General features: G+C 39.4%; 1 protein-coding gene across 2 annotated transcripts in view; it reads left to right on the top strand.

Annotated features, from left to right (window-relative positions):
* AIG1 (androgen induced 1) overlaps positions 1-27,730 on the top strand; it is a 236,604-nt gene that overhangs the window by 49,511 nt on the left and 159,363 nt on the right. For both annotated transcript variants that reach the window (XM_007450308.1, XM_007450309.1), the window contains exon 2: positions 15,313-15,468. In XM_007450308.1, coding sequence (XP_007450370.1) covers positions 15,313-15,468 — 156 coding nt within the window. The remainder of the gene's footprint in view (positions 1-15,312; positions 15,469-27,730) is intronic.

The following is a 27,730-nucleotide window of genomic DNA, read 5'->3' on the forward strand; positions in this document are numbered from 1 at the left end:
AAATCAAAGATTTTTGAAGACAAAGCAATTCAAAAGTATGGAATAATTTTCATAATATGCTGCCCTCTCAAGATGTATCCATCTCTAGAGCGATACCTGAGTTATGAGTTAAGTGGAGTAAAATCCACTTCTGCGCATGGGTAACAACCACTAATCCAAAAGCGCACAGGCAGCTGGTCCTGATCATGATAGATGCATATACTGTGGATGGAAGAGAACACCACTGAAGCACTACGCTTCCGATACTCCCAGAGGAAGGTAGGCTTTGCAAAACTGTGGAGCCTTCACTTAAAATAAAGGGGAAAACAGTTATGTGTTTGCAGTAGCTCATGAACACTTTGGTCTTAGTTATCTAAGTGGCTTATCCCTTCTTCCTCCAGTGTTTGGGATTTGAGGCTTCTACCTAGATAAAGAGTCGTGGGCAGAGGCCTTCGCCCCTACCTGTAAACCCTGTTCAGTGCACTGCTTGGTGTGATTAGCACAATCACAGCATAACAAAGGAAAAGAAGGCCACTAAAAAGAAAGATTTTTCTGATTCTGCATTTGGGGAGATTTCATTCATAATATTTTATTGTCACAAAAGTGTATTCTGTCCTGGGCTCAAAATCAGTAATGGATTTTTTTTAAATAGCCAAAGCAGATGTTATATATACTATACATAAGCTTCCTCGTGGTCAATCTATAAATTTGACATAATTTGATGAACACCTGTAGATACAATTTTCAATTCAGTTCTAGCATCTGATGTCAGTCACAATAGAAAAGATGGCTAGATAAGCTGTTATTTGCCCACCATATTTCTACGTGATTTCTTCTAGCATTTACCAGTTTGAAACATCAACCTTCAGCTGCTGCATTCTGATCAAGAGAGTTATTGACTGTAAGTTGAACATCCATTTAATATTAAGAATGAAGCGTATATATATATTTTCCTTCAGAATGTGTGAGCATACTACAACTTTACGTTTTCTATGGACTAAATTTTTGTGTCTCCCTCCCCCGAAATTCATATGTTGAAATCATAACCCTCAAGGTGATGGTATTAAGAGGTGGAATCTTTGGGGTGATTAGGTCATGATAATGGAGCCCTAGTGAATGAGATTAGTGCCCTTATAAAAGAGACCCCACAGAGGTCTCTTGACCCTTCTGCCATGTAAGGACGCAGCAAAACCAAATGTAAAATAGATAGCTACTGGGAAGCAGCCACATAGCACAGGGAGATCAGCTTGGTGCTTTGTGACCACCTAGAGGGGTGGGATAGGGAGGGTGGGAGGGAGATGCAAGAGTGAGGAGATATGGGGATATATATATGTATAGCTGATTCACTTTGTTATAAAGCAGAAACTAACACACCATTGTAAAGCAATTATACTCCAATAAAGATGTTTTAAAAATAAATAAATAAATAAATATTTTTAAAGAAAATGATCCTGAAAAATAAAAAAAGACAGCCATCTATAAATTTTAGGATGCTTCCTGATATAAAATTTAGTATACTTTCTGATTTCTAACCAACAACAGATTATTTTCATTTATTTGTTATTCTGGTGAGGAAATTATTGTTAGCTTTCAAAGTTAATGTACCTTATGAAGCAACATAAAATATGCATTTTCTGTTTTCTGAGTTTTTAGAACTCTTAGGCTGTTTCTCCTTGATTTTATACTTTTAAATTTATTTTGATTTCTTAATGGGTGGTATTGAATCAGAATCTGTCGGGAGAAGTTTCCAGATGAATACTGTTTTTAGAAGAACTGTGTTTTGTTTTTTTTGGTTTTTTTTGCGGTACGCGGGCCTCTCACTGTTGTGGCCTTTCCCGTTGCGGAGCACAGGCTCCGGACGTGCAGGCTCAGCGGCCATGGCTCACGGGCCCAGCCGCTCCACGGCATGTGGGATCCTCCCAGACCGGGGCACGAACCCGTGTCCCCTGCATCGGCAGGCGGAATCTCAACCACTGTGCCACCAGGGAAGCCCCGAACTGTGTATTTTTATTAATATCTGTTGGAACTCCAGAAGATTTTGGATTTTCCTTCATTATCCCATCCACAATAAAAGTGATGAGACTACCTTTACCCTTTTATGGGGTATATTCATTATTTTCTTTTGTTCTGTCCGTGTACAGCCTTGGCTACTGATGGGCTTTTACTATTTATTAGCTTTTAAACACACACTTTGTATGTTTATGAGAACAGACATGTGACAAAGTCAAAAGAAGAAGATGTATTACTTTAATGTAACTGAAAGGAAAAATGCCATTGCTTGTATTTCTATTGCTGCAAGGCACTCAGTTGCTATGCACTGTTTTATAAACATATATTTTATACTGGTATACTTAATTGATAGGTTTCTAAATTATCTCTGATATTTTTTTAGAACCTATGCTTCTGCACATTTTGGTTCCAATTTCTTTTTTAATTTTTCTTTGTCCCAGACATTTACAGTCGCATCAGTGCATGAAGTTCCCTCCTCATGGTACTTTTTTTCTCCTCAACTCCCCTGACTCTTATCATAACCGCCCAGGATCTTCTTGCCACGGCCATCCCTGGGTCTCCTGGTCATTGAGAACAGCTTGACCTCTAGCTCATTCTTGGATCACAGTCTCCCATCATTCAACGTGTTCACTCCTACCGGACCTGTGACTCATCCCCGCCGCCAAAAAATAGCTCATGCTGTATCCCTCCCCTGTTTTTCTCTAACCACTCTAAACCCTGTGATCTAGCGCTTTAGTTATTCAGCTCCGGGCACCCTCACTGCCCTAGCACCTTGTGGGTTTGCCCGGCCGACGCTCATACCCATTAGGTCCGTTTACGTGCCTTGTGACTGGGGCACTGAGCACGACTGGAAGCAATTGCAGGTACCCCCCGATTTTCCAGAGCTCACTGTACACCACTTGGCTTCTATGAAAGTACCTGTTTTCCCTAACTAAAAGAAATCCATAGAGGACTTTCACTTTTATGGAAAAAAAAAAAGATGAAAAGTGGAAAGAACGTTTAGCATTTGTTTTACAGTGAGTTATTATAGATCCTCCTGAGCAGTGAGAATGGCATTGCCAAGCTTCTTCCCCTGGAAATACATTCAGTATCACAGCATCAAGCCACCATAGCTTTGAACTGTGTCTGTGAGCATCTGTGCTTTATGTCAGTTTATTTTGTGCATCTGTTAGCAAGATGTGTCCTAAGGTAATTGCTTCTCTGCTTTACCCTTTTCAGCTTTTGAGAGGTTCATACGAACACTCTACTTTCGGAGAGCGGGGGACACCTGTAATAAAACAGTGCAGCTCAGTTGAAATATAGCTGTGTGATCTCCTTCTTTACAGGGCCCCCAGCATTTCCCAGCCATCCTTCTACTGGCCCCAAGTCAGGTCCCCTCTCTTCTCCACTCAGCTGTCTTTGCCACTGTCGTTAATTCTGTAATTAGTAAATGTGTGTTAATACTACACCCCAGATGTTGTGCCAGTCTCTAGGGATACAACATTGAACTAAAACTTAACCCTGCCGCCATGTGCCTACAAGAAAGTCAGGCATTTATAAAACAGCAACACTAATGATAATTTCATTACACTTGAATCAAGTGGCAAAAAAAAATAAAAGGTGACCTGAAATGCATATTGGGGCAGGGAGAGGGAGACCCTAACTTGCTCTAGGTAGCATTTTATTGTTATTCTTATCTTGCTTTTCCTTATAGTTTTACCACATGTTTGTCCCTGGTCTAATATTGTGGGGTTGTTTTTTTTTTTTCATTTCTTTTATAACTTTATCTAAATAGTGTGATACTTTTTCAGTCTTTTAAGATTTGCTTTTATTGTTCAGTGTTATACTTGTGCAGTCATCTGTGTTGATATATGTAACTCTAGGTAATTTATTTTCACTGCTGTATTTTATTTTTTTAATACCTCTGTTTATCCATGGTTGAGTCTGTGCACATTTGGGTTGTTTGATTTTTTTTGCCATTATAAACAATTCAGATATGAATAGGAAAGGTATGATAGAGATTGGTTAATTTTCAATATGCATGCAAATTTTAGCTCTGGTCTTTCACTTCAGCCTTCTCTATTGAACACAAGTACCACAAATTAGTAGCAAATTTGACCACTTTGAATGTTGCATCATATTTAAAATGTTACAATAATATCTCCATCAGTTTTCCTGATGTGCTATCTATAGAAGGTGGCATAAAATAATTAAATGACCCAAAGTCAAGAGATAGGTCAGACCGTCTATCTGAATAATTAAAAGCAAATGTCCTTCCCTCATTCTTAGCATTTCATTACAATAACTAAAACATTGTCAGCAACGCTATTAAATATCAGGGAAGTCATGTGAATTAAATGAGATATCTATTGTCTCTCGGCTCCAAATTCACCCTATAATACCTGCTCTTCCATCACTTTTTAAGCATTTCTCCTTCACATTGAGGATAATGTTGAGCTTTCTCAGTAAAGGGCACTGAAGGAACATTGCAGGAGGATGGAGCTTCACTTACTGATTTCAGCTGTTGCCCCAGTGGTCAGCTGTGTGGGTAGAAGGACATTTAGTATCATTCTGCCCCAGCCACAGGCAGGGAATGTGCAGTCCCTGCAGCTCTTCCAACAAGAGCACCACCTGCACCAGGTCTCCTGCCCACAGTGGTCACTCAACTCTTGTGCACCTGCCCATCAGCAGAGGCCCCCTTTACCTGGGAAGGCTGCTTATTGGTGGAGAATTTCTCCACCATCCAACTGGCTGCAAACACACCTTCTCTATAGTGAGGTCTGAAGCCCATTCTTGGGGAGGGGGCTTATTCCAAGTTGTTCTTTCCTTGGGTACTCTCCCTGAGCCCTGGGGCACCCTCTAGCATTCTGTTTACATCTAATACTTACTCTCCTATGATAGCCTAATCATTCTTTATATTAAACTTACCCTACCTTAAAAAAGTCAACGAAAAATCTAAAACCTAGCATAAACTTACACATCCAGTGTTCTAAATGTCACCAGTTTGTAAAGTACAAGAAAATCGTGTTACAATTTAGTTATGACTCAAAACTATGTCCATTAAGTTACAGTTGACCCTTGAATAAGGTAGGAGTTAGGGGCGCCGACCCCCATGCAATAGAAACACCCACGTATAACTTTATAGTCAGCCCTTTGTATCCAAGGTTCCCCATCTGTGGATTCACGCAACTGCAGATCATGTAGTATGTAGTATTTACTACTGAAAAAAGTCCTTGTATAAATGGACTCGGGCAGTTCAAACCCATGTTGTTCAAGGGTCAACTATTTTAAAGCTATAAGAATAGGTTGTTTCTCAATAGAAACATAAGCTGATAACTTTGTGAAGAAAGTAATGGAATGGTCGTATTTACTTTGTTACCTAAGTAATTGAGAACTTTAATGTATTTCTTAGTTTCCTAATGTAATAAATAACAGTACCACTTCTAACTTTTTAAAATTTCATACTTGTCTGAAGGACAGAAGCATATACCTAAAACTCCAGTCTCATTCCGTGTTGTATACTCTAGGTACCAGGAGACATACATAAGACCATTCATAGGTATATGCATCCTCAACTTTACTAGATAATGCCATTATTTTCCAAAGTGACTGAACCAAAATATACTCCCTCTAGCATTGTTCCACATCATCTTCCACAATGGATATTATCAGACTTTTCTGTATCGTTAATATAATTATAAAATGTCTTAGGGACCTTTCATTTTTTTTGAGATTTTACATTGGCACTTGAGTTGATTGGTGGTAGGACCCTTCCAGCACTAGCTTCATACTTTCTCAAACTATAAGAACCCTGGGATTTTCTAAATACTCTTAATCTAGAGGTAAAATATTATGGAGTCATAGATGAACTAGTGGAGAATAGAAATGAAAAGAATGGTTCATCTTATACCTTTTAGGCTCTGCACCAGTAAACTTCAAAATGATATATTAAACAAATTAATGTGGTAGAACAATGGCCAGTTTGAGTTAAAAATAGAAAATATTATCTGTTAGGGAGTGAGACCTTTCAGAGCCCATCCAGGCTCTGTGTGGAAGACCCTGTTTCTGAAGGCAGAATGCAGCATCTAGAAACAGGGAACTGCTTTTGTAAGTATTTTCACCATTCAGTTCCCTGCCAAGTATTTATCTACAATTATGCAGACTTACTCTTTATGTAGACTCAACGTTAGATTGAGTCTACAAAATCAATAGATTCATAAATATTAAAATAGAAATGTCTATGGACAGGGGCCATGTTTTTCTAATCGACTTTATTAATACAACTTTACCTGCAGATGTATATGCTCTTAATACATATAGTTTAGTTTGTTATATACAGATTGTGCATGGGTTATGATTCTATGTCAGCTTATCACTTAAGATCTGATTTGGTCTTAATTCAGGTCCTTTTTTATTTAGGTTTCAGATTTATCTAACTCTTTAACTAATGATTATGTTTGGCACTTAAATCATCTTCTGCTGCAGTAAATTGTTACCACAAGTAAAAATTTAGTCAGATAAAATCGATTTTACAGTGTTAGAACATTTAATGCACTTCAGAACAGATTTGTGTTATTAAAGTTACAACATTTTTTTCTTTAAATAACTGTTCACCACTGTTATTGTGCATTTAGCAAATGCAGGTGCCACTAAGTTAGAAGTTAGACACTTCTAAGTACATTCACGTTTGCCGCACAACGTACAATCGTTTAATAGTCTGCGTTAGTAGTTTACTAAGTGTTTTGTATGTAGTAATCAGTAAATATTTGTTAAATAAATCAATGGTGTATTTAATTCAGTATTTGAAAGGATTCATGCTAATACTAATAGTTGAAAAAAATCTTTAAGCCTATAAAAGTTTTGAGTAACTTCTAATGTCAGTGTAGCACCGTGAAAACACCCGAGGGAAATTTTCTGTCGTATTTGCAGATTAGAATGGAATCTCTGGGAAGATCCCTGCAGTGCTGTTATCAGGATGGTGCTGGAACATGGCATGATTGCACCCATCACTTTGTGAAGCACATCCAAATGTTTTCTTTAGATGACTGTTCTCCTTGCTTAGATATTGAAAATGATTCTGTGATATTGTAACGAATTTTGTGGAAAAGCTTTCCTTTCCAAAGCTGCTTATCTAAGTGCATTATTTCTGACTGAAAAGCTTATTTTTCTTTCTGTCTGTCTGAATGGATTGCTAGCCAGTGGTGACTTATGGCTGACCTCATCGATTTTCAGTAATGAGATAGAGCAGTATGAGGTAAATGTCTGTGTACATGGGCAAGGACTCTAAATCACATTCTGAAAACCACGGGCTTGATGATGCAATGAGTCCATCTCCTCAGAAATGTTTGTGGTGAAGATTCCTTGAAAATGCTTGCGCTTAAAGCACATCACTTAAATGGCGGATTTAGAAAAATAAAGTTACAGTCATTAGAGTGAGAGAACCATATTGTCTTGTTCAGGCTAACTCTCTCCAAGGGTAGTAACGGAAAATTCACCAGGCAGTACATCTGATGGGTATAGTCTCAGTGGATGAAGGAGGCAGAGAGAACTTGTGGTACTTTTAAATGCATTTATTTCTCTACAGAGTAACACTCAAACGTGTAACTGATCACGGCTTCCATGTAACTGATGGACTCTATACTGTAGAATTGCCACAGATGTTCAGATGTCTCAGGCAAGGAAGGCACTGGAAGCAAATGCAAAAGAATCCTTGCAGAATTCAGTCATCTGATTTCATACTGAGTCACTGCCCCTTGGTGTCGAAATACATTTGTGATTCACTCTTGATCTTGATAATAAGAAGGAGTTGTGCACTATTAAAAAGTAAGGCATTTGTGGAATGGAGGGGGAGTCCCTTAGAAGATTGTGTGTTATGGTATTGCTATTTTGTAGCTCTTGTATTCTTTCAACATGGTGTTTAACACCTTTCAGTCAAATTCACTCTTCACTGAACACACAAATTGCCATGGATTGCTTTTAGGCAAGAACTGCATTGAAATTTTTATGAACTGAATATAAAATAACTGTTTATGCTATATAGTACCACATGATATATGACTGTGTGAGATACAGGAAGACCTCCAACTCACACCATTTTTCCAAATGTGTTATTCACCCTTCTGCATAGGAGAAATTACACAGATACAAGACATCCATGTATGTTACATGGGCATGAGTCACCTTTCTTTTCTTATCTTTTCTTCCTTCCTCCCTCCCTCTCTCTCTCTCTCTCTCTCTCTCTCTTTCTTTCTTTCTTTCTATTCTACTATTCTTTCCTAGATTACGTGTACATTTACTATACATAATATTGTACACTAATTACAAAAGAGTTTAGATAGATTTTTCATTTCTTCTGTATCATCTCCCCTTGCTCCGTCCTCATACACAAGACTCCTTTAGGCCTTCCCTTATGACACCTATAAATCTCACTGCCTTCTTCCCATCTGTTCTCTCCACAGTTTTCCTTCATTCCATGATCCACGTCACTCCAATTTCATTGCCACCCCTCAGAGTTCTGCCTTCTTGTTTCCTCTGTCTGCCGTGTCTAAAATTAACTTTAAAATAAGCAAAATCTTCAAAACAAACACTGTGGTACTCTTTGTGTTAATCTTATGAAAGTACAGTATAATCAAAGCGCAGTTCATGATAGATACAAGTTACTGGAAATCTTACTCCCAAAGGTCAAGACAGCTGTACTGTCTTTAAAAATTCATACAAATAGTGATGCCATTTCTTACTTAAGGTGCTGCTTTTCTTATTTTGGTGCATCCTTGGTTCTTGCCTGAGTTTGGCCAATTAGGCTGAAATATAAAAATTAGCAACTGAAGTAATGACATAACTTGATATATAGACTATTGATTTGGCACAATTACATATAAATGAGGATATCGAAGATGACCTAGTGAAATGAAATAAAACCCATTCTGGATAAACTATTATCATATATGTTTGGGAGTAAATGTTAGAAATTTAATGAATTTGCCCTCTAGTACAAACAGAATTGTAATAGTTTAGTGCATTCCAGAGAAAAAAGGAAAATAATGTTAAATTAATTTAATAAAAACAACTCGTGTAAAAAAGATAAAGATATGAATGGAATTTTGGTACATTTCCACACTTGTGGAAATGAACCTAAACCTAAAATGACTCAGTAAAAAAGTTGTGATTTCTGACAGGGAGAATTGAGGGGGCGGAGAGAAGATGCAGAGCGAATTAAACAGTAGAGAACATTCTAGAGGAGCAAATGCTAGAATGACTCAAAAATATCCTGGGATTTTTTTTTTTCATTCTGATAGATTTCTATTTATATTTCTTGGAGAGATATGGTACATTTGACCACTTCATTTCTACACATGATGATACAAAATAATAAGAGCAACCAGCCTGCTAAGAACTCAAAGCCAGATGGTGTATATGTGTGTCATGCTGGGTTGATGGTTTGGAAATGCCAGCTCTGCAGAATGGCTGGAGCTGAATAATGCTTCAAGGTAATCCTACATAAGATTCACTTGTGCATCTCCATGTGACTTTTACATTCTTAACTTAATGAATTTTAAGTTACAATGGACAACATGATATATATAGGCAACAGAGTAAAATGTCTCTAATGTGATTTGTTAGCTGTCAGCTCAAATCAAACTTTAACAAAGTAGCAGAAATCTAAAATGGTTTAACAGTTCTGGCTAACTGCTTCTTAAACTAGCAAATAACCAAAAGTCAATCCTTGCTTCTCTGCAGGGAATGATGGCCTGTTCCATAATTTTTAGGTATTACATTTTGAGGATTAGCCAGTGTGAGTTAAAAAACAAACAAACAAACAAACAACAACCCTAACAAAACCCAACAATTCTCTCTCTGTCTCCTGATGTTTGGAAATCAGGTGAAAATTGTTTTTGGTACCTCCTTTCTTTGATTTCCACATACTCACTTTGGCGAAGTCTTCCACAGCAGTTCAGGCATGGCGGCCATACTGTGGTCATAAGCAGGGGAGAGCCAGTGGAGAGACCTACAGACAGTGACAGGGTAGCCACCAGGTAATAGTGAGGGCACTGCTGTGTTAGATGACACCAGTGGATAAAAAGAGGAAGAAAGGGAATCAGCTGTAGAGAAGTATAAGATTTCATAATACCATTAATCTTCTAAATTTGGCAAATATTGTTTAGACTATTACATTTATATTTGCAGAACTTCTTTTGTTTTTCTCTTCTAGAATATGAGATTGTTTCTCCCCTTTCACTTGCATTTTAAATCTTCATAAAAGTGTCTGTTTCCCAAGAACCAGTGAATCATTTATTTATTTAACAAACACTTATTGAGTAATTTAAACCCTTCTTAAATAAGTTTTTGCTTCCTCTGTTTTGAGGCTCAGCTATGGTATTACACATTTAAGATCATTATGCCTTCTTAGTGAATTGATCCCTTTATCATTATGAAATGTTCTTCTTTATTTCTGGTAATATTCTTTATCTTGAAACCTACTTTTTGATATTAGTATAGCTATTCCATCTTTCTTATGATTAGCATTCGTGTTCATTTACCTTTTAACAAATCTGTACTTTAACACTTGAAGTGCTGTTTGCTTTTTAAGTGCAATCTGTCAATCTCTGCCTTTTAATTGGAGAGTTTAAACCATTTGTATTTAATGTAATTATAGGAATTGTTGGATTAAAGTCTGATATCTTATTTTTTTCTCTGTGTCATCTATTCTTTGTACCTTTTTCCCAGTTTGTGACTTCTTTTGGACTACTTTGATATTGTTAGTATTCCATTTTATTTCCAGTATTGGTTTATTAGCTGTGATAGAATTTCTAAATTGACCCCCAAAGATATCCCACTATAATTCAGGGAACCTGTCAATGAAAGAGCTATAACTCCTCTGATTACACTATGATATATGCACAGTTGACCTTAAGAAAGAGACATTATCCATGTGGGCCTGATCTTATCACATGAACCCTTAAAATCAGAAAGCTTTTTCAGGCCAGAAGAGGAAAGCGGAAGAGTCAGAGAGATCTGAAGCATAAAGAGTATTTGATATTCTGTTGTTGGATTTGAATATGGAGGGGGCCATCATACAAAGATTGGAGAGCAGATACAAGGAGCTGAGAGTGACTCTGGCTAAGAACTATCAAGCGAACATGAACCTCAGCTTTATAGTCTAAAGAACTGGATTCTACCAACAATCAGAATGAACTTGGAAGTAGATCCTTTTCTTGAACCTTGAAATAAGAGCCCTGCTTGGCCAACACTATGAGTTTGGTATTGTGGAACCCTGAGCATAGAAGCCAGACTAATCCACCTGGACTTCTGACCTAAAGAACTGTAACCTAATAAATTGGTGTTTTAAGCTGCTAAGTCTGTGGTAATTTGTTTTGCCACACAGACAACCAATACATTAGCTAAAGATCTCCATTTTATTGTTTCAGTAGTTACTCTAGGGTTTACTATATGCATCTTTAACTTATCACTGTCTTCTACCAAATAATATTATACCACCTTATATGTAACTAAGAATTCATCAGCAGTATGCCTTCCATTCCTACCTTTTTGTCTTTTGTACTATTATAGTCATCATTTTATTTCTATGTTTAAGACCTCACAATATATTGTTATATTTTTGCTTTAAATAGTCAATATCTATTTTTTTTTTTTTTTTTTTCGGTACGCGGGCCTCTCACTGTTGTGGCCCCTCCCGTTGCGGAGCACAGGCTCCGGACGCGCAGGCTCAACAGCCATGGCTCACGGGCCCAGCCGCTCTGCGGCATGTGGGATCTTCCTGGACCGGGGCACAAACCCGTGTCCCCTGCATTGGCAGGCGGACTCTCAACCACTGCACCACCAGGGAAGCCCTAGTCAATATCTTTTAAAAATTAAAACAAATTAGAAGATAAATCTTTTATAGTTAGCCACATATTTACTATTTTAGCAACTATCATTGCTTAGTGTAGATTTGAAGTTATATTTGGTATCATATTCTCAATTCCTTTTACATTCTTGTAGTGAAAGGCTATTGGCAATGAATTCTCTCAGCTTCTGTTTGTCTGAAAATGTCTTTCACCTTTGACAGTTTTTCCCCCTTAAGCACTTTAAAGATATCATTATACTGTTTTCTGGCTTGTGTTGTTTTATACAAGAAGTCTGAGGTAATATTTATCTTTACTTTTCTGTACATGATGTCTTTTTCTGTATTGACTTTCAAGATTTCCCCTTTTCCACAGATTTTTAGCATTTGATTGCACTTCTGTATACCCAATAATCAACTTAAGAAATAAAGTACTGATATAGTTGAGGCCCTTGTGTCCTTTCCTCAATCTTATCCTCCTTGTAGAGGTACCTAAATTTACTGTTATTAATTCCATGTGTTTCTTCATATTTTACTTCATATACATGCATCTTTAAATTTATCTTTGCGGGGCTTCCCTGGTGGCGCAGTGCTTGAGGGTCCGCCTGCCGATGCGGGAGACGCGGGTTCGTGCCCCGTTTCGGGAGGATCCCACGTGCCGCGGAGCGGCTGGGCCCGTGAGCCATGGCCGCTGGGCCTGCGCGTCCGGAGCCTGTGCTCCGCAAATGGGAGAGGCCGCAACAGTGAGAGGCCCGCATAACGCAAGAAAAAAAAAAAAAAAAAAATTTATCTTTGCATTTTTTGAAATTTATTTTAATGGTGTCAATACACAGCATTTTTTGTTTCCTTTTTTGTTTGTTTAGTGTTTTGTTGTGAGAATGAAAAATTGATGTGTGCTTAGAATTCCATTGTGTGACTATAGCATGATTTATTTATCTAGTCAACTATTAAGAGATATTTAGATTGTGTCATTTTTCTGAAGCAATGAATGTTAAAATTAACTTTCATGTAAATGTGACTTCATAGTGAAGTCACTAGATAAAAGAGTATATGCATCTTTAAATTACTAGATGTTGCCAATTGTTCTTCAAAATGGTTTTCCCAATTTGCACTCCCACCATAAGGATTCTGGTTATTCTCCATCCTTATAATACTTGGTACTCTCAGAATTAAATTGTGAGTAGTTACATGGATGAGAAATGCTATCTAAATTTGCATTTCCCTGGTTATGGATCAGGTAAGACACCTTTTAATATGTTCACTGCCAGATTGTCATAGAGATTATTATTCCCCAGTATGGCCACTCCAATTTCTCAACCCCCATTAGGGTTGACATAAAGATCTAACATCTAAAGTCATAAGATGTGCTATGGAAAATTTTCCCAAGTAGGAAATTATTCTCTGAGTCATTTAAATCATTTCTGGTCATCACAGCATGATTCTTGACAACACTTTAATTGTGCCATGCTCAACGTGGCAGTCTTAACTTCTCCTCTGGTTTTTCTGGTTGTAGAAAAGCAAGAACCCTTAAGTGATTGAAGGCAAAAGATAGGCTAAATTATGAAGAAGAATAGAACATTACTCTGACTAAGAATGACTAATAATAGCAGGATATGTTGAGTTCAGAAGAGCCTGGTGTATTAGACGTAAAAAATACTGCAGGATTTTTGTTTATTTGACTAAAACTGGTGGCGGAATCTCCATTACTGGGAATTTTCAAAGTGGCTAAGATAAGAGTTTAACAATCTGAGTATGTCAGTGCTTTGCTGAGGGTAATTTTGAGGGTCCTTCCCTTTGTTCTGTGCCTCAGTAAGGAACAGAGCTTTCACAGATTTGTTCCACTGCCAAGATGGCAATTCACTAAAAAAATTATTTTGTTATGTTTGCTAAACATAATGAGTAAAGTTGTATCTTTTACAAATAAATCATCAGTAAATTATTTCTTGTAAACGAAATCAGAAAAATTCCCCTGAATCTATTCTTGGTGCTAAATGGGTATGACTTTGAGCCTAGGGAATATATTTTCTGCCCTTTCCATAATTTGAATTATCATCTGCCAAGCTGTATTACAGTATACTGCCTGCCTTCACTCGAGGCTAGGGATCATCAATACTTTTACCCCCACTTTAGGAATTTCACAAATAACTGGGCTCTAGCGTTTCAACGTTCTCTCTCTGTGATAGTCCAAGTAAACATAGCTGATGTCAGTAATTCAATTTGCAATTGATTGGGGAATGTACAAGTGGTTGTTGCACATTTTTTGGGAAAATGGTGTGGGTATCTAAGTTTACATTACTTTGGACAGATTTTATTTCATAAAGATTGAAAACCTGAGAAAGAGGTCATTTAGTTCAAGTTTGACAACAGAAAATTGCTCCATTTCAGTCCTGATTATTGCATTCAGTTGATTTCTCTATGACTCAAGGACTAGAAGCTTTCTACCACTTCCTTTGGTAGAAAAAATTTTGACTCTAAGAGATTAAATCATAGGAAGGTTTCTTCACATTCAGACTAAATTGTTTCATTTGTTATTGATCTTTTTTTTAATTAATTAATTTAATTTATTTATTTTTGGCTGTGTTGGGTCTTCGTTGCTGCATGCAGGCTTTCTCTAGCAGCGAGCCGGGGCTACTGTTCATTGCGGTGCACGGGCTTCTCATTGCGGTGGCTTCTCTTGTGTGGAGCACGGGCTCTAGGTGCATGGGCTTCAGTAGTTGTGGCACGTGAGCTCAGTAGTTGTGGCTCACAGGCTCTAGAGTGCAGGCTCAGTAGTTGTGGCGCACGGGCTTCGTTGATCCGCGGCATGTGAGATCTTCCCGGACCAGGGCTCGAACCTGTGTCCCCTGCATTGGCAGGCGGAGTCTTAACCATTGCGCCACCAGGGAAGCCCTGTTGATCTTTTTTAAGTCTTTTTCTTTGCACTTTTTAGATGTTTGTTAAATCACACTAGTCAATATTACTAAACCACAGATGTGATGTTTTTTTGTTTTTTTGTGGGTTTTTTTGTGGTTCGCGGGCCTCTCACTGTTGTGGCCTCTCCCGTTGTGGAGCACAGGCTCCGGACGCACAGGCTCAGCGGCCATGGCTCACGGGCCCAGCCGCTCCGCGGCATGTGGGATCTTCCCGGACCGGGACACGAACCAGTGTCCCCTGCATCGGCAGGTGGACTCTCAACCACTGCGCCACCAGGGAAGCCCAGATGTGATGTTTTAAATTAAGGGACATGTCATTTGAGAACTGATACCACTTCCTGTCCATGCATGTTTTGCATTTGTCCTTAGGTGTGCAAAAATGGAAGCAGTGTTTTTAAGGTGAATTTTCTCACCTATGGTAGCAAGTTGTAAATGTCTGACTCTTTTTCTGTTTGCAGGGCTAGCTCTTAAAATGTGCATCTGATCCTCTTTTACCCTGTGTCATGTTCCAAAGGTGTAGTTTGTTTGCTGTCCTACAGCTTGGGTTTCTTTCGATCTTATTGACTAATACCCATCATTGTCTCCCTCCAGGTTATTCAAGCTGTCTTTTTTGGCATCTGTGTGCTGACTGATCTTTCCAGTCTCCTGACTAGAGGAAGTGGAAGCCAAGAACAAGAGAGACAGCTCAAGAAGCTCATCTCTCTCAGGGACTGGATGCTGGCTGTATTGGCCTTTCCTGTTGGGATTGTGAGTATGATGTAAAAAAGCATTTAACCACAAAAGAAACTTGGGTCTTATATCAGACTTCTAAGAGGGAAAAAAGGGCTCATTATAGGCTTCCGTATTGGGGCTGCCATAACAAAGCACCACAGACTGAGTAGCTTAAACAGCAGAAATTTATTCTCTCACAGTTCTGGAGGCTGGAAGTCTGAGATCCAGGTGTCTGCAAGGTTGATTGCTTCTGAGGCCTCTCTCCTTGGCTTGTAAAGGGGCTCCTTCTCCTTGTGTCTTCACATGCTTTTCCCTCTGTGTGTATCCCTCTCCCAATCTCCCCTTCTTAAAAGGAAACGAGTCGTACTGACCAGAGCTTCTCAATGAACTCATTCAATCTCAATTGCCTCATTAAAGACCCTGCCTCCAAATACGGTCACATTCCGAGACACTAGGAGTTAGGTCTTCGACGTGTGAATTTTAGGGGGACACAGTTCAACCCATAACCGTTTCTTAAGCAGCCCAAACTTGAAATGTATGTTCCGTGGGTCTGTGACCATTCTGGTATTTTGGAACTTGGGAGAGGAAGTCAGTTATTGCTCATACTTCTTCACTTACCCAGTGGTGCCATTAGCTAATATCACTTAAGTGAATGCTGCTTAATGTTTGGGTCTGTTCTGGCTTCGTTGATTTTCACTGTTTTCAGTTAGATTCCCTCCTTAGCTTAACTTCCTTTACAGATCTGTTAATCATCCATTGTCTGTACATAAACCATGTTTCTTTAAAGGGCTGGGGCCCCGTGAGATTCTATAGATTTTAACCTGTGTATAGCCAGGAGAAGAATGAGAGAATGCTTGTAAATTGTGAGAACAATTAAGAGTGTGTTATCTAATTCAAATTCAGAACTTTCATTGGCCACCTGATTTCTGGGATAAATAGAAACCCATGTACCAAGTCCAAAGTCCTCTGTAGGCAGAGTCAGAAAGTTGTTTTTTAAATCCTTCCAGGACTTCCCTGGTAGCTCAGTGATTAAGAATCTGCCTGCCAATGCAGGGGACACGGGTTCGATCCCTGGTCTGGTAAGATTCCACATACCGCAGGGCAACTAAGCCCGTGCACCACAACTACTGAGCCTGCACTCTGGATCCTGAGAGCCACAGCTGCTGAGCCCACGTGCCACAACTACTGAAGCCCATGCACTCCAGGGCCCGTGTGCTGCAACTACTGAGCCCACATGCTGCAACTACTGAAGCCCGCGTGCCTAGAGCCCATGCTCTACAACAAGAGAAGCCACCAAAATGAGAAGCCCGTGCACTGCAACTAGAGAAAGCCTGCACACAACAACAAATACCCAACTCAGCCAAAAAAATAAAAACTTAAAAAAAATAATAAATAAATCCTTCCAATGATTCTTATTTATACCCGGCAGAAACCTCTGCAGGCTTGTTCTAAGACCAGTCAGTGGACACCCAGACTATCACTGAATTGCTTTTTCTATGTACTGAGTTGTGTTTTCTTGGATGAAGTAATCCTCAGCTCTTGACAACAACACAAGGAGAGTAGTATAATCTGGTCACACTTCTCTGTTCATTCCTCATCCTTACCCTCTGAAAACCTAGATAGATGCTCAGATTGAAGCCATCTACCAAATCTCTCAAACTCTGTTGCTTAACATAACAGAGTTAAATGCTTTACATAATATATTTGATATTTTCTTCTCTGGACTTGCCTTATAAAACGCAAACACCTTCTATCAGAATACTCATCTGAGAGAAAATTTCCATTGGTATAAACTGTAAAGACTAAACTTTCTGCATGAAAGAATTATCTAGAAAATCCAAGTCTGTATATTTCCTGTTACTTTTTACTGGCTTTACTCCCTTGGAAATTTTTTTCTTCTTCTTCTTCTTCTTTTTTTTTTAGTTGCAGCATGCAGGATCTTTTAGTTGTGGCATGCAAACTCTTAGTTGCAGCCTGTGGGATCTAGTTCCCTGACCAGGGATTGAACCTGGGCCCCCTGCATTGGGAGTGTGGAGTCATAGCCACTGGACCACCAGGGAAGTCCCCTTACTCCCTTGGAATTTCCATAGGCATGTCACTGACTCTGGAAGTCTTCCTTGGCTAGAAGGAATATAATAATAACACAATACAAAGGTAAATAGGAATATAATATTAACCATTTCTCTTAGCTCTGCCTCCCCTTCTGTTATGTGGTGTCAAACTGTGTCTCTGTGAGCTTAAGTTGTATGTCTTGCCACTCTCACCAGAGGCTCATTGCATATGCCCTTTAGACATTTATGACATTACTTTAGCCAAAAACTTTTTGCTCCTGCTTGAGACTTGAGATACTTGTCAGCTTTCAGTATCCTTCCTGAATTTAGCCCGTGTATGTATGCTTCATGGTTTGTAAAAGAATGGGAGCCTTTTTTGTTTGCTTGTTTGTTTGATTACATCTGATATTTTCCTTTGTGCTTCACAATTTTTGTTGTTTTCTGTGTGTTTTAGAAGAGGGAAGAGAAGTAATAATGCCTTTAATTTCACCCCCCTTTTTAAGCCAGAAATCATAATATTATATTTTCATTACATAACGTACCTTTCCTAGCTGATGAGCTTCACAGAAGAATTTAAAGAACAAATAATGAATCAGAGATGTGTGGTTTCAATGATTTCTTTAACTCTTATTTTTCTCTTGCCCACTGGTATTTTATAGTCAATATTTATGTTTTTCATAATTTTCCCTGTTATTATGAGTCATTTTCCCTTTTACAGTCACTGACCCTTTATTTTTCCTGACCTTTTTGGAGCCTCCTCCCCACTCCTTCCTCTCTTTTTCTCTTTCTGTCTCTCTCTTTAATATTAGGAAGAATCCTGGTCCATAATTTCCTTGCATTTTCCATTGTTCCTTACTCTGTCATTTGATTTTTTGTATCTGTTTACCTGATTTCTCACTCTAATGCACAGAAATTCATTCTGAGGCAAAAAGCTGTTAATGCCTTTTCCTAGACCCCATTAATTTTGTTGTGAAGTCGTATTTCCAGAGGATATGAATTTGGTTCTTTATAATCATTTTTATCCAAAATACTTTTTGCATTAAAACATGCAATTTAATGATTTTTGCCTGTCTTTCCCCATGGTTATTTCCCAGCTTTCCTTTCCAATGAGCCCTAATGCGGTACGCGGGCCTCTCACTGCTGTGGCCTCTCCCGTTGCAGAGCACAGGCTCCGCGGCACGTGGGATCTTCCTGGACCGGGGCACAAACCTGCGTCCCCTGCATCGGCAGGCGGACTCTCAACCATTGCGCCACCAGGGAAGCCTGAGCCGTAATCTTTGCTATGACTTCTGTAACTCCTCCATCTCCCCCAGCTGCTCAGTAGGGTCTGGAATTCCATGGTAGTTTTACTACTTAAGATTTTCTTCCTTGTTAACGTATGTACCCTTCCTGACGCAGTGCCGTTAGGAATCACCTGAAGTGATGTCGTCTTAACTCTTCCTGTGGCTCCCGGCCTGGGAGGGAGGTGCCTGGCCCAAAGAGTTCATTATATTAGAAGGACAGGAATAGCAGTAATGCCCAGGACCTGTAGCATCTGTAGTGTAAGAATGCCTATGTGTGCAAATGATTGGTTATAACATTTGTAATTAAACAGCTTGTACCATGTTTGTTGACACAGTCAAGATCCTAAAGGGCAAACTATGCCCAGAGAGCCTGGGGCGTGGCTCAAGCATCCTAAGGAGGAAGGTACAGAGGCTCCACTTAGAAGCCTGTGGTCGGTCCCCAGAGACCTCCAGGCTCTGACTGCCTGGTGACTGCCAACCTCACAGAGGACTTCCTCTGCTATCATTTCCTGGCTTCCCCAGCTCCACGCCTTCTGTTTGTCAACCACAAGTTTGCGGGGGGGAAAGCAATGTTATTTTTGCTTCCTGGTACAGGGCAAAAAGGCAATGGGCATAAAAAGAGGACAGAATGGCAGCTGAATGTATCACCTCTGCTCAAAGTTTCCCAAAGAGACCTCTTAGCCCCGAGCTTTTCTGGCACTCCCATTGTCTCTCTCTCTCTTACCTCGGCTGTAACTATGGCAGCAAGAAAGACCTGGTGGGTTATCTAGGATTTGTATTTTCTCCACTAATGCTTCCTCCAGTAACGAGCCGACAGTAATTGCTTTATGTGGGCATGAAGCACTAAATATGATTTTGTGACCCATGGACCTGATGTGTGTCTACTTCATGTACTCTCTCTCTCTCTCTCTCTCTCTCTCTCTCTCAAGGATATATAAAAATAATGAAGCATTCCAATCCAAGATAATTGGGCTAAGGCTTTGTTTCAGCGTAACCTTGAAGAAATCAGGCAGGTTTGCTTGAGTGAACGTAGCATGTATCATCCTGATTTGTGTAGATTCCCATAAATGCAAAGCTGGCCTTGATTAGTAACGCTAATGGCCGGAAACCACCACCACTCCCAAAGCCTTGCAGCTCATTTTTGCAGGGATAACCCCTGGGAGGCTCTTCTTACCATGTGCAGTTCATTTCTGAACGCTGTCCCCCGCTTTAAAGAAGCATTACAAATAATTCTATGACATTATGTGGTCTGGAAGCACTGAAGTTTATTAGGAGCAATCAAACCAAGAATGTCTTTTGTCTCCTGTGAGTTCGTTGACTTTTGTGCTGGCAGATACTCTTCTAGTTAGGAGAATAAAGCTAAGGCTTTCAACCAAAAAGAAAAAAAGAGAAAGAGTAGCAAACAATGAGTATGATGAGAATGAAATTGCCTCTTTCAAAAATCCTAAATGTGTCTCCAACTGCAATCCCAAGCAGCCCATTTAAGGACGAAGAACAATTATATATTTTCCATTAATTCGAGTCTGTGCATCCCGTTCCTCCACAGCTGCTCAGCTTGCGTGATGCACATAATCAGATCTCACCACCTCTCCAGTACACCTTTGTCCCTGGGCTTACTTGGGTTACTCTAGAGCAGATGCTGGGTTGCTGCTTTGCTAACCTTGATGGACGGGTGAAGATGAGGATGTACCTGTCTCAGTAAAGAAGCAGTGGGTCTGAGAAGGTCCTGGAAATTTGGATCTGTTCTAACCTAGGATGGGATCCAGGGTATCCTGAGCAAACTAGCATGTGCTGCGATGAACTTTTCTGGAATTTGAGCTTTTCATCTGAGTTTAGTCTCAAAGCTATTTGTTAACTCTTTCTGGTGTTATAATCATGTTCTGGTAAAGACTGTGAAGATTTTACATGTAACAACCTAGTCTAGAACCCTTTAAAACTCATTTTTGCTTGTGGTGGGAACTGTATGGTACCTGCTGCCTTAGGAAACATGGAAAATGGAGTTTGAAATTTCAAATGCACACTCAAAGAAAAGGTATCTAGCAGTTATTTTCAGAAGGAGATTCCTCAAAGTCTCCATTTATTGATATACTAGCTAACTCTAAGCCATCCTTCAGAAAAACTTTGTGATGCATATAAATTTAGATTGTCATACCTCTACGATTTAAGAAAACATTATTTTCATTTCCGATTTTTTAGGGGTAAGAGATTGGCTTAAATGGAAAGCAAACTTAGTAATGAATATTAGTTACTAATATTAATGTCTGTTAATGTAACACACAAAGGAAGGGAATTTGATTCTATTTGAGATTGTAAATAAAAGCAAATGCTTTTCTTTCTGTTTTGATATTAAGGGGAAACTTGGGATTTAATACACTTAATATCTCCTGATCCTCTCTTTATTAAATTTTCACACAGGTACCTAAAATCAAACTCTTTTCTATTTTCTTTAAGCCTTCACTGAGGTTATAAGTTTCTTCAAATGCCCTTTTCCTTTCTCTTCACCTTTGAAGTAAAAAATATAATATCGTCAAGGTCGTATTTTATGGTTAAACCCAGTTCATTTGGGGTTGAGTCAGTCATAGGCTTTCGCCCTGCGCTGAAATGAGTGTGAGCTGAGTTGCCTAAGGGGAGATTCGGAGATGAGGATTCATTCACGATCAGTTAGCAAAAGGAGCCTTTACCTCCCATCCCATGTTTCAGTCTTCTGAAAAATGTTTAGAAGACTGTCATAACCTAACCTAGGTGAGTTGTCTTAAACTCACCTTTTTGAATGCCTTTTCCAAAGACCAAGGGCATAATATGACTAGACAGATGTACCCGATAGAGAACCAGGTTGCTTCTTGACCATCTTATATATTCTTCTCTCCTAAATGAAAACCAAAGATTTTCTGCCTTGGTGAACTATTTAATTCGTACACATTCACGCTAACTCAGAGTCATCAGCTTGCAAGACAAATATCTTCAACACAAAAAATAACCACACTTTTGACAAAAATTTTACTGTAGGTGCCTACTTTTAATCACTCTACAATGAAAACCACACATTTATATCCAGAACATTCAAAGGACAGAAGTTCTAGTCAAGTCAGTAGTTATTTGCAGGTACCTGGAGCTTGCTAGGTGTAGCAGGTACTGAGTGCGAGGAGCCATATAGTGGTCACTAAGAACTGATCTTGCCTTTCAGGGTCTCACAGTTTAGAGAAGGTGACTTTATAAGCCATATCAACAAGTAAATTAAAAGGTAACATGATGAGTATAACAACACATGCAGGTACAGAAGTAGCCCATAAGAGGAAAGGACTGGTTTTACTGAGTGGGAGGTCCTGGAAGACTTCCCAGAAATGATGATATCGGAGCTCTGTTTTGAAGAATAACTAAAAAACTTATTGGATGTGTAAGTTAGTGATACTCTCAGCTGCAAGTAACAGAACACCCCCAGATATTCACCTGGCTCACTCTTTCACTTCATTCAAGTCTCTACTCAAATTATTCCACCTCAGAAAATCTTCCATGAATAACCTTTATAAATCAGCCTCCCTCCATCATTCTGTATGCCCTTAACTTACTTTATATTCTCCTTCATTGTTACTGCTACCTGGCACATTATATGTTTATTCTTTTATTTCTACTGTATGTCTTCTCTGACTTGACACCTGCCCTATGAGGTTAGGGAGATTGTGTGTCTAATTTACTGCTATAACCCAAGCATCAGAAGCAACGTGTAAATAATTCAGTATTTTTTGAGTGAATATCCAACGAACCGTGGCTTAAGCAATAAAGATATTTAATGTTTCGTAAAACAAGAAGCCTATAAGCAGGTAGTTTTCGGGCTGTATTGCTCAGTATTGTCATTTGAGGCTTATGCATTTTCTGTTTTCCACTTTTCTGTCTCCAGAGTCTTGGCTTTTTGTCTTTGAACATGCTACCTACAGTCTCAAAAGGGTTGATAAACCACCAAACATTGTATGCTTTGCACCCATATTCAAGGCATGGAGAGGAAGACACTCTTAAGGGAGCTCTCCCTAAGGGTTTGTCTCTTCATCGTACCAATGAACCTTTCCCAGAAGCTCCATCAGCCAATTTCCCCATGCATCTCATTTGACTGTCACATGGCTAGAACTGGCTGCATGGAATGCTGGGAAAGCAAGTAGGAGACAAAGGGAATGAGGTCACCATGAGGACTTAAATTAGTTATGATTTATCCTCATGAGTTAGGCACACTGCTGCCCAAACAAAATCACTAGTTTCAAGAAATATTATAAGTAACAAATTTTGAGAATAATAATTAAATGTAAAGTAAATAAAAACTAATAGAATTTTAGGTTATTTATTGTTTATGTTGATATAAAAAATAGATATTGTAAAACTGATGAAACTAATCATAGACATTTTCTATCTTAGCCAAGAAAGGCAGATTTTTTCCATTCATTCTCTGCCAATAGCATTTTTTGGTGCATTCTCAGCAGTATTATCATGAACAACTGTCTAAATCTGACATTTGGAGAAGTTCTTCTCAAAGAAAATCACATATGTTACACAACTGACTAAATGGCTTATGTTCATTTTCTGAAACTCCATATGAAATTTGTCAGAGGTAGCCCTGCTTTAGTCCAGCAACCGGGTTCAGTGAGTAAAAATCTGCCTTTAATAATAGTCCCCTAGAAATCGTAGAGAATTATCATGTTCTGTATACCATCTCACAGAGTTCCCACTCTCTCTAGGCAAAAAGGCCACAAATATATCTCAGAAAATGAAGATATCTTCTTCCCATATTTATATACATAAGTAAGATATGTATTTGAAATATGTAATGGAGAAAAAAGTAGACTTGTTAATTAATTCTACTATTAACAATTAATGTAAATAATGTTAACTCAATAACATTAATAATGTATATGATTCTTGTTCTCAAAAATATGACCCCTGCCCCGAGACTCCTCTGATGGTGCAGTGGTTAAGAATCCACCTGCCAATGCAGGGGACATGGGTTCGAGCCCTGGTCCTGGAAGATCCCACATGCCATGGAGAGCTAAGCCCGTGAGCCACAACTACTGCAGCCCGCACACCTAGAACCCGTGCTCTGCAGCAAGAGAAGCCACCAAAATGAGAAGCTCGCGCACCGCAGCGAAGAGTAGCCCCCGCTCGCCGCAACTAGAGAAAGCCCGTGCGCAGCAAGGAAGACCCAACACAGCAATAAATAAATAAATAAATTTATTAAAAAAAAAAAAAATGACACCCCCCCCCGAAACCAGGACCTTTTGTATGCCCTTGTTTGGGGGACCAAGAACAAGATGCAGTATTAGTTGTTGATTTAAAAAAAAAAAAAAGTAAAGGAACACTTTCATTTTTCGTCTTCCTTCTCTGCCTGTTTCCTTCCCTCCCTATCTCTCTACGTCTGTTTCTGTCTCTCTTTCTCTCTTACCTTTGCCCCACCCCATGATTTGCTTATTTTACTACAAAGAGCCAGTCCTGGATAGGACTTTCATTCATCATGCCTTTTTGTAACTCTCCTAGGAACAGAAGTTGAGGCATGATTCTGGCTTTGGGAGACGTTTTCCCAGAGACACAGGCAGGAAGGCGGGAAGGAGAGAAGACGGGAAGATGAGAGATGGTGAGGGGAGAGAACGTGTGTAGCCACAGTTCACAGGTGGCCCTGTTGCCCTGCCCACTGTCTCCTAAGTGCTTGTGAGGAAACTTTTCCAAGAAGTTTCCCTCTTCAGAATATCCCTTTATCCTGTAAGTTAGGTCTGTGCTTCACTGACACAAGGGAACAAACATATACCAGCAGTTTGGGCAGTGGTGGCCAGTCTGGTGCAACATAAGGAATATGAAGGGAGCTGTGTCTCAGAGGGAACCAGAGGAGCCCTTCTGTCCCGATCTGATTTTATGCTTCAATGAGTTCCCTACCACTTTGTTCGTTATTCACCAAGGGGAAACTGGGGAGGGATGTGAAGTAGGAAAGAATCCTAAGCATAAATTAGTGGTGTGCCAAGGTTGGAAGGCATGAATGGAGGGAGTCTTCTCTGCCCGTTTTTATCACCTCAGCCCACTTAATCCTAAGGAGGGCCCCTCCCCTTTCTTTGCCTTAACAATCAACTACAAAATTAGAATGTCTGCCTTCATACCAACACAAATAACAAAACAGAAAGAGCCTCAGCGCTCCCATGCCTAGAAAATAATACATAGGAACCCAGGAGTTTGCTGTCAAAATTAGCAGAGTCAACAAAGGAAAACAGCCCCTACGTTCACTAATATGGTAACATTATTGTCTAACTATTCAGAAATTCTACCTGTACCCCCTTCCCTCCCAAATTACTTTAGAGTCCTAAAGAAGATACTACATACGCAGAGGCATTTGCTGTCACCTTTCTTTTTTATTTCTAGCCTGGGGAAGAGCAGTTCCATTTACACCTTCTGAAACTTCTTGCCGTCTCCCTTCGCATAGTGGCAAAACCCACCAGCAACTCCAGAGCCTGAAAAGTCTATGAATGAGAGCTCACTCCTACTACATGCTGCTGGGGGTCAGACACCACACTAAGGGCTGTGCTCTGTTTATTTAATCCTCAGAGCCCCCAAAGGTAGGAATGTCCATCATTCCCACTTCACAGAAGATGCTTCTGTTGTACTGCTAGGCGGATAGGGTTCCCATTTTACAGGTCCCTTGCCTGAGGTCCATGGCTAGGAAATGGTGTGACCTGGACTTGAACCCAGTCATTCTGATAATGGAGTGCTTGCTCTTTGCAAGTACTCTAAACTTTTTGACAAACCAAACCCAGCTTTGCACTTTTTTTTTTTTTTTCCAGCTTTGCTTTTCATCATTCAGCTGATAGACACTTCCAGCTATGTACGTGAACTCCGAGCTGACCACAATTTCTCATTTAGGACAATGCATCAAAAATGAGAAAGGGGCTTATGCAGAATCTGGCTCAAAAGTCACTGTTTTATCTTTTTCCTTGAGGCTGTTTAGCCAAAGCCTGTTCATTTGTGCTTATTATCGTTTCTCTGTGATATATTATTTCATTGGCACCATAGAGCCAGTGGTTTCATACAGTTTTACAGGCCAGTTTACAAAGTACGAATTTTGGCAAGGAGAGAACATCTTCCTGCCTTGTCTTCTTGTTTCAACAATTGGATACAGATTTAAGCCACCATGGATTTTACCCAATGTACTGGTTTTCAATATGTGAAAATAAGGTATTATCAGTAGAATTAGCTACGTTTTAAAAACATGGATACTAAATGTATCTAGTATCATCTGTAAATCATCTCTGGGTTTCTAAGAAGGCATAGTTCAGAGCTACACAGTTGCAAAAGAATATTTTTGGCAAGAGATGATCCAGTACATTCTGCATGGGTATCCTAACAAATCAACTGTGCCTACCCAGTGAAATACCTTACTAAGCATTCTTAAGAGCCATTTTGTTCTGCTTTATCAAGAGAGAGTTTTCTGTCAAATTTGCTTTTCTTTTAAAATTTATAATTTATCCCCCCACTCCTGTTTTCGACAAGGATTTGAGGTGGTCTGAGGTACATCAGTTAATCAAAGGGGCCCAGCCTCCTGGGCCTCAGCATCATTCAGCAAATGCCGCCTGTAAATAATCTTGCCTATTTGATGTGTCTTCTATATTACACTGCGGGATACACAGAGGAACTTTCTTATGTACATTAACTTGAAAAATGAGGCAAGCCAGGAAAATGGGGAGAAACCTTCGATAGACCTTCTGGCAAATTCATTTAACATTTATTGAATGCTATACACCAGGTACTCTGTTAAATGCTCACAAGGTTTCACTCACTCTATTAGGGGATCTTATAAAAACAAGAGGCAGTAGGCAATAGGAAGCTCACTCATCCTTACAGACTGTGATGCCAACAAGGGGACTGGGGCACCGAGGAGGGGAAGCTGCTGCCATGCTGGCCATCAGAGCCACTTCTTGCTTTGCTCAGTCCTATCTAGAGAGTAATGCCTGTCGTATTGGACCCAGTCAGAAATATTTGTTGCTCTGTGGAGTCTCAAGCAAAAATGGAGTAAGGGAGGAGAAAGAAAGCAAGCTCTGGGGGTGGTAGGGATCATCTGTACAAAGAAGATTTTCTTTGGGTCTCCTTGCTCTGTTAGCACAGCTTAAAAACAGATGTTTCTTCCCAATCTTGGCACCTTCCTGAGATGCTTATCCTCAAAGTAATTAGTTTAGCGTAACCTCCTGGCTCTTAATTGACGAGAAGGGTTCTTGAACCAAAAAAAAAAGAAATCCATGATTGGTCAGCAGTTCTAGAGGGGGCCTAAACAGATGACAGAGAGTTCAGGTAGACCAAATGCCAAGGAAAAAACTCCTGAAGTGTTGTCAGGCAGATGGATTGCTGACGCTCAGGCTGCATGCACGCATCTTTGAGCCATTTGGGTTCCAAAGATGACGATTTGCGTTTTGACTCCTTCCACTTTATTTATACAGCATAGGTCATCATAGAATGATATAAAGGCAAAAACAAAAATCCACACAAATTTCTACAATAAGCGTTTGTTACTCTTGTAATAGGAAAACCCAACATGTGTTCTCATTTGCAAATTTCTTATTTAGAGATGGTCTAAATTTAAAGGGTAAATTGTTCAGAGGGAAAAAGAAGGAACACTGGTATGTTGTTGATATGATACTAAAAAACAAACGCACCAACCTCTCCAAAAGGTCTTTTCCCATTGCAAACTATGGCTAGAACTGGCTACACGTTTTCCTAGTTTGTTTATGCGTATAATCTAAAAATTAACAAAACACAGAAAACCTTAGCCTCCTTCCTCTGTTATCTCCATAGCAATTCAAAGGCAGTGAGGTGGCCATTTGTGGGTGTCCCAGCTGGGACAGTACTCAAATGCCATTAAAGCCTGGGGCCAAGGACCCAAACACTCAGTTTTTTGTTTTTGTTTTTTTTTAACATCTTTATTGGGGTATAATTGCTTTACAATGGTGTGTT

Source organism: Lipotes vexillifer, unplaced genomic scaffold (genome assembly GCF_000442215.2).
Source record: "Lipotes vexillifer unplaced genomic scaffold, Lipotes_vexillifer_v1.1 scaffold112, whole genome shotgun sequence".
Lineage (NCBI taxonomy): Eukaryota > Metazoa > Chordata > Mammalia > Artiodactyla > Lipotidae > Lipotes > Lipotes vexillifer.